The sequence below is a fragment of the Centruroides sculpturatus genome, unplaced genomic scaffold, assembly GCF_000671375.1.
Source record: "Centruroides sculpturatus isolate CEXI.00-Female unplaced genomic scaffold, Cexi_2.0 scaffold402, whole genome shotgun sequence".
Lineage (NCBI taxonomy): Eukaryota > Metazoa > Arthropoda > Arachnida > Scorpiones > Buthidae > Centruroides > Centruroides sculpturatus.
In genome coordinates, this window is record NW_019384685.1 from 76127 (window position 1) to 89246 (window position 13120).

Consider the following 13120-nt stretch of genomic DNA (forward strand, 5'->3'; position numbering starts at 1 on the left):
CCTCAACGATTTCCATCGCTTTTTGCTTCGGCACCCATGCAGGAAGATTCGATGAATGAATTTGCGTCAGCCAACGTACCAGAGCATCTTCCACATTTTTTCACGGCGACCTTCTCTGGCGTTATCGAGACAGTCGTGTCGAAGGCCCAAGAAAACATTTCTTAATTTTTTTCTTTTTCTTCAGAATTCTCGCCAATGTTGTTTTTGAAATGTTTTCTTGTTTCGAAAATTCGGCTTGAGAACATTTATTACATTCAAATTCACATACAAGTTCGTATATTTCTAACAGAAACATAAAACACGTGCTACAGATAACGCGTGAATGAAAAGTGAAAAAATGCAAAATCGTATTTTGCTGTGATGTTGAAATAGATTGCACATTTTTTGTTTATGTTATTATTTTTTATACAAAAATTTATTAAATAATAAGGAATTATTATTATGTATATGTTACAGTCAAAACCCGTTTTGTCTAGTTAAAACTAGAATTTACTGCTAGTGAAAAATGAATTTGAGTTAAAACTAGTTTTAGCTAGACAAAACGGGTTTTAACAAAGACATTCAGTATAAACTAGTTTCAACTAGTTAAAACGCGTTCTAACTAAAACGGGTTTTGACTGTAACATATATTGACAAATAAGTCGATTCCCCTTTAAAAAAATGAGTTTACACCACACAGCTTACAGAGTCATTTTTTTCAGGAAGGGAGTCGACTTATCAGATGTCTAAACGAGTGTGGCAAAGAAAATGTATGTCGATTTATTCAGTGGTGACGAGTTAAACGATGTCGAGTAAAGCGCAGTTTTTTAACATTAATTCGTATGAAAGTCAGCAGGGACCATACAAAACTTACGACTTAACCGGCGGTGTCTGGTTATACCTATGACGCCATATGCGGACTCGACTGTATTATTATTTAACGAATGCTTGATATTTCGAATCCTTTTGCTATGTATTGAATATTATTTTTCAGATGGCCCAGATTTGGAAGACTCGCCATAATTGCATCAATGTTAACAGGGATTATCATGTATATAGTTGATGTAGCTTCGAACAGATATTACGTGATGTTTGGAATACCTGCGGCTGCTGAGTAAAAACTTTTAATTTCTTTATGTTTTGATAATGGATGGTTGTTACTAAAAGAAACTAATTTATATTTTCGTTTATTATTGTAGGGAAACCTATAAATATTTTGCTTATAATTATCGTAAACCATATTATTCCCATCTCGGTGCTTATTGTTTTGGTGCTTTAATTGGAGATATATTAAGAAAGAAGCAACAGGTCACATTTGGAAAAGTATACTAATTTTATTTATATCTTATGTTTATTATTATTATATACATATATATATATATGTATACATAAGTTATTATATATATATAATAACTTTCTCAGAATTACATCAATACATTTATATATAACAATAAAAATGTTTTATTTTAGGTCATAATATGCACTTAAAAATTTTTTTTTCAAAAAATAGTCAAAAGTATTCATTTAAAATACTTTTTTAAAATCAAAACAATCTTTCTCTTTCAAAGGAAATATATACATTTATTTATTTAGTAAAATGTATAACTAATTGTATCTGGAAAAAATCAATTATAGTATGGAAATATGTTGAATTATTTTAAATGAACTTTTTTTAGTATAGATAGATATGCATATTGTCGTGTAACATTATAAATAAATATATGAAGAAACAGATCAATAGCTTTAAATAAATTAGAGGCTTCTCTCTATATAATAGAAAATGGGGGGACACTATATAAATGAAAACATTAGTTTTTGTTTATATTAATTAAACTAATATAAAGAATTGTACCATCAAAATCTATATACAGGATGATTCTATAAATAGTTGCCCTAGTCGTTCTCACTGAAATTGTTTTAAAACCAAACTGATGTGTATTTATACTGTCTGTGTATGAACTGAACTTTTAAGATATGAGGCCAAAAAAACTATTTTTGGATAAAAAATAATTTTTAATTCAAAATTTGTATTTTTAAATTCTGAAAGTTAGAAATAATTTTTATTATTGTATATTTTATAATATTCAACATCAATGTATTTTTTTTAATTCAGTCTTTTTGTTTTTGAACTCAAGAATGAAATTTTTATGCAAAATAGTGTAGTTTGAAAAAACTCATACAGGTGAAGTAGCTTCTCTGCAATAATTATATTAAATAAATGCACAAATTTAAAATGGGACTTATATCCTGAAAAACTAATCCTTTTGTGTAAATTACATGTGTGTATCATAGTATGAAACTAATTAGTCATTAAGTTCAAATTTGAGTGATAACTGCCAAGAAACAATTTTGCTACAATAGGCATAATATCCATTTAAAAACATTACAGATCTGTACAAATATATAGTTTTTATCATTTAAATAAATATATATATAATAGTTATTTAACAAAAAACATNGTGATGAAGATAATCTTCAGGTAAATAGAAGCTGCTAGCAGCTTCTATTTACCTGAAGATAATCAGAATTCAGTTATTATTACAATAAGAAAAGTCTTTATAATACATTTATAACCTTTGTTTTTATACCTGCTAATTTTGATATTGTCTGTGATTACAGTAAGCAGTCTACTGAATTTGAGCATCTAATCAGCTTTTGTAAATTTACTTGTTTTTCAATGGATTTAATTTTAATTTTTTTCAATCATGGCACTACAATTGGGGTTCCCAATTAAGAAACTGGTGCCAACTGCATTTTCTTAATTGGGAATCTTTTGTTTTATTATTGCATATCATGATTTCATATATAAAAAACAAACATTTTTCTGAAAGATTTATTTATCTAATCAGAAGTTATGAGCATTTGAACTTTTATATTGCACATATATAAGTCTGAATAACTTACATTCATTGAAAGTAGGAAGAAAAATTATTAGGAAACTAATATTTGATGAAATCATTCTTTTTCTTCAAATTATGAACTGATACAAAAACTTTTTGTTGTGTTAAAGTCATCAAGCTTGTGATAGATAGATAGATTGATTTTAATTAATCTTTTAAAATTTGTCCTCAAGCTCAAGATTACCTTAAATTTTTTTGAAGACATTTTTTCAAGTTAAACTTTTAGCAGAGTGCTTAATTAACATAAGTTCTCCTGCCTCTCAGTTTTCTTTTATTGCAAAAATGATCAGAAACATCTTCATTTTCTTAAATGCATAAGTCAATTTTCTACTGGAAATATCTATTTTTAGTAACATGTTACTTTGGTATGTTTTTACAATTTTTTTGAACGTTTTTGATCAAATCTTCTCTAGTTGGTTTCTGTTCGGACATAATTCTTTAAATATCCCCCCAAATAAGTCAGGTGAAGTCAAGTCTGGCTAAAGGCCATTCCAAGTCATTTTTCTTCTTGCTTCAATGAACTTCAGAGTATCTATAGATGCACACAATGTGGTGGCTGTGTAAGAGTTCAAATGTACATAAAAGTTTCTTCTCCTCTAAGATAGTTATCTGAAATATTTTATGTAGTCATAATATGCAATAAAGAATGGGGGTTTCCATTTAAGAAAATGAAATTGATCCCATGTTTTGTTTATTGTAGCACTATCTTGTGGCTCACTTATTCATTAAACCAAAGATGATAACTATTTTTAGGATCTGTATTTTTGAAGTTATTCCATGGAATTGATTAAAATGGATCACCCTGTATAGTTGAACAGTGGTCTAATTCTTCGATACAAATTTAAAGAACCACTACTAGCTTCTAAACTGTTTATAATTTGAAATTGTCATAATTGTTATTTTAGTATATGTTCTGAACAGAATGACAAAATAAATATTTAACTTGCAACAGCTCTGCATAATACATACAATTAAAATGGTGATTTTATTGTTACAATATTTGTGACAATATCTACAAGTATCCATTGTCACAAATTTTTAAAATATTGATAATTATAACTGTTTTAATATATTTTTGTTACACACTATGTGCATTTATTCATAAAATATTTTAACTTTTCCAAGATTGTATATACTTATGATAGTGATTATACAAGTATAAACTGTTTTTGTATAAAAAATCTATTGGTTTAAGCCAACATTTCCTAAACTTTTTCTTTTTCTTACCTTGCTAACAATCTACTTTAGTACCATGACTCTTATTGACTAAAATTCTAATTTTTTTCCCCATATAACTTTTCAAAAATTTCTTTCATCCATATTTTGAAGTTTTTTCAAATATGATGATGATTCATTGAAATTGGTAAAAATAACATAACACTTAATATTAAGCTATATATAAAAAACTAGTCTACCATTAATGAAACTTCATATAAAAAAATTTCATTTGATTCTGAAGGTGACTATTTCAGAAAAATGTGAAATATTAAATCCTTCAATGATGTAAGTACTCATCAGTTGCAAAGACTCCAGACAAGTTTTAGTCAGCTATTAAAAATTAATATTTGGAATTAATATCTGAAGTAATGTGTTAATACCTTTTTATAATACAGTAGAGCTTCGAAAACTCGGCCTAATGTGGACCGAAGGGTGGCCGAGTTTGTGAAAATGCCGGGTTATCAGGAATGGAGTTAAAAAAAATAAGTATGAGTGTTTTCTCAGAAATACTGTACTGTACTTGTATGTATTGTTTACTTGAGAATACAACAGAGAATAAACTGCCCAAATACCCTTAAACAAAGGAAAAGTACGTCTTTTATGAAGTCATAGAGCCTTTACTACATGAAAATGAAAATTAATGAATAAACTGGGTACAGTAATTTACCTGATAAGACAGACCTCAGAAAAATACTTTGAGGCATAAAGCTGTCTATAATGAAAATTAATTAACTAAGGATTTTTTGTCCTGCCAGGGTGTGGCAGAGTTATCCGGAGTGCTGGGTTATTGAGTGCAGAGTTTTCGAGGCTCTAGTGTACTATATATTTGTTAGTTGCAGGGCTTTGGAGCCAGAGCTAGTCGAAGCTTTCAGGTTTTTTCTTTTGGAGCCATATAGTCTTTAAAAATTTTCAGTTTCAGCTTTCTTTTTCCTCGGGTGTTACTTTCTTCAGCTTTTCTCCAGAATGTTTTGAGCTTTTCACTTTACAATTATTTAAAAATCTGGCAGTGTTTGTTGCTGGACTTTCCTGGAATTTTGTTTTCATCCTTAATAATTGCTACCATTTATCTTTTTCCTAAGTCTTAAGATTTACATAAAATTACTAATACGAATGATTAAATGATCCCCATTTTACAAGTAACTATTTTAAAAATATATTACCTTCTCTACGTCTTCAACAAATAAATATTTGTTTAATGTTGATAAGTATTTTTTTGTTAATCATAAATTTTCATCTCAAAGAATTTCATGAAAAAAAATAGACTTTTATAGTTTTACCCCAGATCTGGAATAGGAAAAATGTCAATTTCAATTTTTTTTTAATATGTATATATTAATAAATTAGAATAAACCAATTGAGTTAAGACTATCAAAAGTTATTTAAGAAAACATCAAAATCTGTTAATATTGGGAATGGGGTGATCTTTGAAAAAATTTTTAAAAACAAATCATTTAGTTTTTATGTAAAATATTTCATAAATTGGAAACTTTTTGAGAAATGGCTCCATCCCCTTAATATCTTTGGATTAATGATCAATTTTTCCTGAAAATTTCTAGAAACATTTCCTCCTCATGCATAAACATTCCTGCAAAATTTCAAAAATTTTCAACAGAAGGCAGAGCAAATAGAAGCTTCAAAGTGGGTGGAAAAAAAAAACAAATACACACACAAACACACAGCTGATTTTTTTTCAATTCTTGACATTTTTTTTGAGGTCCTGAGTCAAAAAATAAAAAAAAATCTTGGGGTTTTTTACTGATTATGTTTTCCCTCTATTATATAACAGCCAAGAAAGTAAAAATTTTGTGAATCTAATCAAAAGTTTTCTAAGAAGTTCTTAGAAAACTTTTGATTAGATTCACAAAATTTTTAGACATATATACAGTAGAGCATCGATTATCTGACTGAATTGGGGACTCAGGTTGGTCGGATAACTGAAAAAATCGGATAACCAAAAAGAATGAAAAAAACACATTATTAGTATAGTATATTAGTATATCGCTATTAACCAACTTCACATTGAAATTTCATCGATGTTAAGTCTAACACATTTTTTTAAAAAATAATAATCGTCGCTATTGTATTGTTAAAAATTATTTTTAAATTATTTTATTACTCACAAAACAAGCAACCACTCATAATTAGAAAATTAAGTCTCGTGTAAATATTGGCTTCCCTTCAATGGTCAAGCTGATGTTACCAGCTAAAACATGCAAAAATTTAACAAAAATATTAAAGTAGCCAAGACATAGCCAAATATTGTAGTGACACATCACTAGTGGACATTTGAAATTTGCCAACCAGAACGGTCAGTTAACCTATGTGACAGTTAATCGGGGGGTCAGATAATCGATGCTCTACTGTATCTGATGTATCCTTACAAATTAATTTTTTACATATTTTAACTTATTTTATTTTTTAAATAATAATTTTTTACTTCTGAAAAAATATCAATAACAGTCAATGTTTTGATAGCCTTTAATTCTTTTTGTGAAGCTAAGACATCATTTAAATACTTTTTGTTAGCTTATCTTCCAAGTTTGTAATTTGAATTGTGATGAATGTAGATTTAAATTATAAAGTAAGAGCTTTCACATTTCTTTCCTGAGATAGAAAGAGTGGGACAAATTAAATTGAGATGTATAAAATATCCATATAATACTTTTCATTAACTTATTATTTATATTTAATTTTTTCATTTTTATATAAAACATTAAACTTAAAAAGCAACAAGAAAGGATGCACTTGTACATATTATATAAACATATAGCTTATACAATATATACAATACATATCAGTATTATACTAATTCTGGTTCAGTTGAACCAGTATCTCAAACATGTTCACCTCAAACTTCTTTGTTTCAATTTTTTTTCCTGCATTTTAGTCTAAATTCAATATTTTCCATGTTTATCTCAAATAATTTTCTCCCAAAATCTCTATCTTAAATTATGGACTGAAGTGTCAATTAAAACTTTGAAGCTCAGCAACTATATTTTGATAGCATAAACTGTAGTTGAGAAACATCTCTTGTAATACATTATGTAGCTGCAATTAATGCTGCTTTTCTCTGATTGGCTATGAGTTTGGCTTGTGTCTAATTGGTTGAAGAAAGTCAGGTATTATTGACAAACTTTTGACATACCTTAAAAGAAATGTTTTATTTACATCTAATGCAGGTATGTACTGTATTGGCTATTGTATTAATTAATAATAAAATACCATGCTCCTGATCAAATCTATTACTGTGTGAGATCCGCGATTTTTATGTAGATGTCAGAAAAAAACCTTTGTAAACAACTCTGATGGAAAAAGCCCGCTCTTGATGAGAATTATATCGGAGGTCACTTTTTGTTTTCACAATTAAGTGGGAAAGTTGACACTTGGTTGATCAGAATGCACCGTTAGTGTCAACAGAAGTCGATCACGTGACTCCTTTCCCACAAAGAATGTATAAAAGTTCGAGCCCTGGAAGCTCAGGGTGACCAAAGGAAGTTATACTTATTAATGTGTGCATCTTGTCTCCATACACGGACATAGCGACCTAAAGGACATCGCCATATGACAGACAACAAAATTTGAACTTCCATCACCATTCTACAGTTCCTGCGCCGACTAAGATTCCTATGGCCCATTCAACGAACGCATATTAGTCATATCCTCGTGGAGGTATTTGTATTTTAGAGCTTTGTGAACTCTCTCTCTCAGAATAGCCATTAAAGCTGTTAAGAGTGGTCCTTTGTATAGTTAACTCATATTTAACTGCATTTAACCTATATATATATATTGTTATCGCCTTATGTAACCTAGCTTAGTCATTTAATAAATGTTTTGTTATTGTTATAACCTGTTGTCTATTGTTGTACCTGCCGACTTACCGACGTTCTCCCCACTCGATTTGCCCTCCTAAGCCATCCGACAATCTGAGAATGGGTTTTACCAACCTGTTGCAGTGTAAGTGGTCAAGAGGTATTAACCCTTGGCCCCTTGCTTATCTCACAACTGTTTACTGTGTAGGAACTTCTATATCTCAACATGTCTATCTTGAATTTTTTTTCTTGTTCTTGTGACATTTGATGGACAGATTGAACTGTATATTGTTCAATATAATGTGATTTTATGTTATTTTCATATACACTATTAGCAAAATTAAGGCTGCATTTATGGAAAATTTTAAGGTTTTATTATTTTTCCTAGCTGTTTTATAAAATTATATATATATATATATGACTTTATTTTGAAAAATGAATTTTTAAATGCATATTATGACCTAAAATAAAACATTTTTATTGTTATATATAAATGTATTGATGTAATTCTGAGGAAGTTATTTTATTAAATATAATTTATATTATACATATACATATATATATGTATATGTATACATATTATTATACATATATATATATATGTATACATAAGTTATTATATATATATAATAACTTTCTCAGAATTACATCAATACATTTATATATAACAATAAAAATGTTTTATTTTAGGTCATAATATGCACTTAAAAATTTTTTTTTCAAAAAATAGTCAAAAGTATTCATTTAAAATACTTTTTTAAAATCAAAACAATCTTTCTCTTTCAAAGGAAATATATACATTTATTTATTTAGTAAAATGTATAACTAATTGTATCTGNGCTCGCATAACTAATTAAAATCTTGATTATTTTATCTATACTTATCCGAAAGTATGCATAATTAATGTACTGTATATAAGTAATTTTTTAAAATCTTGGCGAACTTAAGAGCTTCTTCAACTTAATTAAATACAATTTAACCTTATTATCGATAACTAATTTAGTTTCGAATCCTTTAAATGTGTTCGTTTTACAACTTAATAACTTTATACAAATAATGCATAAATATTTAAATAATTAAGATTATTTATAGTATTCCTGACAAATCTGAAAGATTATCAAACATAATTAAATAAATTTAATATTTTACGATCATTATTGACAGATAATTTAGTTCTGAATCTCGCGTGTTCGACTATAACCCTCAGGTAACTAACTGAAAACTTTACCTCTCGCCATACATAAAAACATTACGTATAACTAAATTATTTAAAGCTGTAATTTTTTTTTCTAATATCGCAGATAACTTTATATATTGTTTTTAAATTTATAATTAAGTTAATGGCTGCAGAACAGCTGCAAAATTTGGCAGATAATACCTACAAACAATAGAAAGAATGCGAGAATATTTCACCTATTTATTTATTTTAACCTTAATTTTAGAAGCTAAACGATTAATTTTTCTATTAACAAATTTTCGTGACATATTTATTATTCGGCTTTACAATGTCAACAAGTTAAGATAATTATTATAAAGGCGAGTGAAATATATTAAATAGAAGTAAAAAAAAACCCGAAGTCATTTATTTTATATGTACGTTATTCAGACAATGCTAAGTAAAAACACATTATCTTGTTAAATAGATTATGCAAAAATTAGAATAATAATAATACAAAAAAAAATCTTTATACAGGTGTGTTTAATTGAATAAAAATGATTGTATAATTAATACTGCATTACTTCGAATTTAAAATGCACTTTATCACGTACGGGATTGCTCTTAAATTCAGGTAACTCATAAGATTAAATAAATATAAATATAAATATTTTTTGTTAATTATATTTTATATTAAATATGTTATTAATAATTTTATTCTTTATTAATTATTTTAAATTAAATTCGCGTCGAATTAACATTCAATTTTCTCTGAAAATTCCATCTCAAAAAATGGGGACACTTCTTAAATTGAGAGTATTCTTGGTCAGTATATACGTCGTGAAAATTGTATAATATGTTCTGTTAATTTACATATTATATTACTAAAACTTTTATACTTTATATAGGTTTGATAGATAAGTTTGAAAATTTTCATACGAAATGATTTTATGATTCTTATTTAATTTTATATAATGTAATGTAATTCATGTGTCCAGACTAAAAGTACTATACACATTTTTAATTGGTCTGATATAATAAATTACAGATGATAAAACAAAATGACTGGAAGATAACTTCATTTCTAATAATGGTATTGTAGGAATGAGAGAGAATAAACTTAAATATAAAAAATATTTCATAATTTTTGCTAATTGTCCATTATTGTTTAAAATGTTAATTGTAATTTTATCAATTCTATGTACATCATCATTTGAAAAAGATTAATTTTCTAGTAGAAATTGATTTTGAAATATTTTTCAGGCAGAATTAGATCTTCTTGATCTAAATCCCCTTTTGGAATCATCTAAAGCTTTAGTGGTAAGTTTGTTTTAAATTTGAGTTTGGATTGTTTAAATTGCTGTAAATAAATATTTTGCATATGCTGTAAACATATGCTGTAAATAAATATTTTGATTTGTTGTGTCTTGTATTTTCTTTTATCTCTGTATTCATGTTGTACAGTAGAAGTTTATTAATTTAGTGCTTGCTAATCGGAATGTCCAGTAATCTGGAACCCTCTGAAAAGTAACCAACAATCTGAAATTGTTTGATGATCCTGCAGGCTAGTATTCAGGGAGTTGGAATAATTTTGGACATATGGTGATCTAAAGACTGGATGAAAATAAAGGCAAAAGTTGTGGGGTGTGGCTGTGCATGTTTTTACATCATGAGATTGACCAATGGAATTAAGAGCAGTGTGATTTGAGAAAATGACTCATTTTGTTTGTATTGAATTAGATGGATTAGACACTTCTACTGCTTTTACTAAAATATGTGTATACCAATTTTAGAACATGATAGTGTAAACATCTTTTACAATCAGACTTGAAGGCATTACCAGATTTTTTTTTTTGCTGGTTTCAATAAGAATTAAAGCCTAACCTTGGTCTGCTATTATGCATTATTACAATCTATTCTGTGATGAAGAATATCTTCTGTTGAAGAAAGCCTTACTGGCAACATACATAGCTGCCATCTGAACAATCCAATGGCATTTCTCATATAGCCACTTATTAATTTCATTTTTTAAGTGGTTACACATAAATGAAAATAAAGCTGTTGTGGAAATTTTGACTGACTGCTGAAATTATTGAAAGCATTACAAATTCACAAAGAGTTGAAGAAACAGAAGACAACAAGGACAACAAAGTGAATGAAACCACAAAATGCTCTTTGGTTTAAGACACATATGATCAACCCCTGCCTGCAGGCCAAGATTCAGTCCTCTACTTCTTTTGATCTGGCCCTAATTTATTTCAGCAAAGTTTGTCTGATTCATGATGGGAGAAAACGTGGCGTGTTCTACTAACTCACATTAAGCTGACCTCATATGACTTGCACAAAACACACCATGTTTTCTCCCACCAAGGTCTCTTTCTCACTTTCATGTGTGAACATGTTACAATGTACAATATGTCAGTTCAGTACTTGAGTTGGTCTTGTGCTTTGTTCAGTGCCTGCAGTGTAGAAGAGTTTTGTTTCACAGTTCTGAATATTGCTTATAAATTTGGGACAATGTCAGGGGTTATGTCAAAAAAAAAGTAGATGCAGAGAATTGTCAATTTAAAGATGTGTATGGAGGATTATTATTTTATTCTGAATAAAAGTTTGCCTGTATATTTGCTGTACAGTACAACAAATTCATATCCATCAACAAAGAATACAACTTGAAGAGACACTTTACTTTGAGATGTGCAGATCACCAAAAAGTTGCTGGACAACTACAAAAAGATGAAATACAGAAGTTGAAGAACTTGGATAGCCAGCAGCAAATGTTCAACAAACAAAGAATGTGCAGCACTCACAGCATTATCAAAGCCTTCTTTGTGGTAAGCAAAAAAATCACTAAGCATTCTGTCATTTGGTAAAGGAGAATTTATCAAAGAATGTCTGATGGATGTTGCAAATCTTGAAAAGAAAAATGACTTTGAGAATATTTGTTTGTTGAGACACTGTTGTCCAATGGATAGAAATTATGGCTGATGATATCAAAAAAAGTTTAAAAAAGAAGATTGCTAGATTGGATGCATTTTCAATTGCTTTGGATGACAGCACTGATGCCTCTGGTACAGTGCGACTAGCAATATTTATTTGAGGAATTGATGCAAATTTTAACATCACAGAAAAATTATTGGCACTCCAGTCATTAAAAGGAACGACGACTGGTGAAGATTTATTTGAAATAGTCAATACAGTCTTTGAGAGATTTGTACTTAAATGGAGTTTATTATCTGGCATAGGCACTGATGGAGCCCCTGCAATGGCTGGTGCACAGAAGGGATTTATTGGAATAGTTTATGAAAAAGCAATAGAACTACAGATCTATTTGGAAAATTTAACAAATTTTCATTGCATTATCCACCAACAAAATTTGTGTGCAAAATCAATTAAATTCACAAATGTTATGGAAGTTGTAGTAGCCAGTATTAACTTTATTAAGTTACATGCACTTTAAGGAGTATTTGGTAGACCTTTTTCGGATTATGAAGATGTGTCGTATTATTGTGAAGTGAAGTGGTTGAGTAAAGGTAACATGTTAAAATGATTTTATGATCTGAGACAAGACATTGCAGATTTTATGGACATAAAAGGAAATGCAATTAACCAAGTAAAACAATGAGTGGGTGTGATATAGCATTCCTTGTAGATGTTACTGGATATGTAAATGAACTGAATCTTAAATTGCAAAAACAAAGACAATTTGTTCATGAACTGCATGGACATTTCAAAGCCTTTTGTAATAAACTAAGATTGTTGGAAAGTCAGATAAGAGCTAAAAATTGTTATCATTTTCCTACTCTAGCAACTCATAAAATTATCCCTTAATTATTATGGAGATGAACTGAAAGCACTAATAGAGCAATTTGATACAAGGTTTGCTAACTTCCAAAACAAAGATTCCACATTTGCTATATTTGCTTATCTGATGGATGCTGATGTAAATAATGTGCCAGAAAATATACAGATGTAACTTTATTGAGCTTCAGGTGGATTTAGTGCTAAAATCAAAATTTAACAACATTACTTTGATGAATTTTTATAAATTTTATTTGGTG

The 13120-nt window shown here is 28.5% G+C and overlaps 1 protein-coding gene across 1 annotated transcript in view; it reads left to right on the forward strand.

Annotated features, from left to right (window-relative positions):
* LOC111627045 (WD repeat-containing protein 26-like) overlaps positions 1 to 13120 on the forward strand; it is a 121819-nt gene that overhangs the window by 27399 nt on the left and 81300 nt on the right. Inside the window, exon 4 of the mRNA XM_023370590.1 lies at positions 10326 to 10382. Within this exon, the coding sequence (XP_023226358.1) occupies positions 10326 to 10382 (57 nt within the window). The remainder of the gene's footprint in view (positions 1 to 10325; positions 10383 to 13120) is intronic.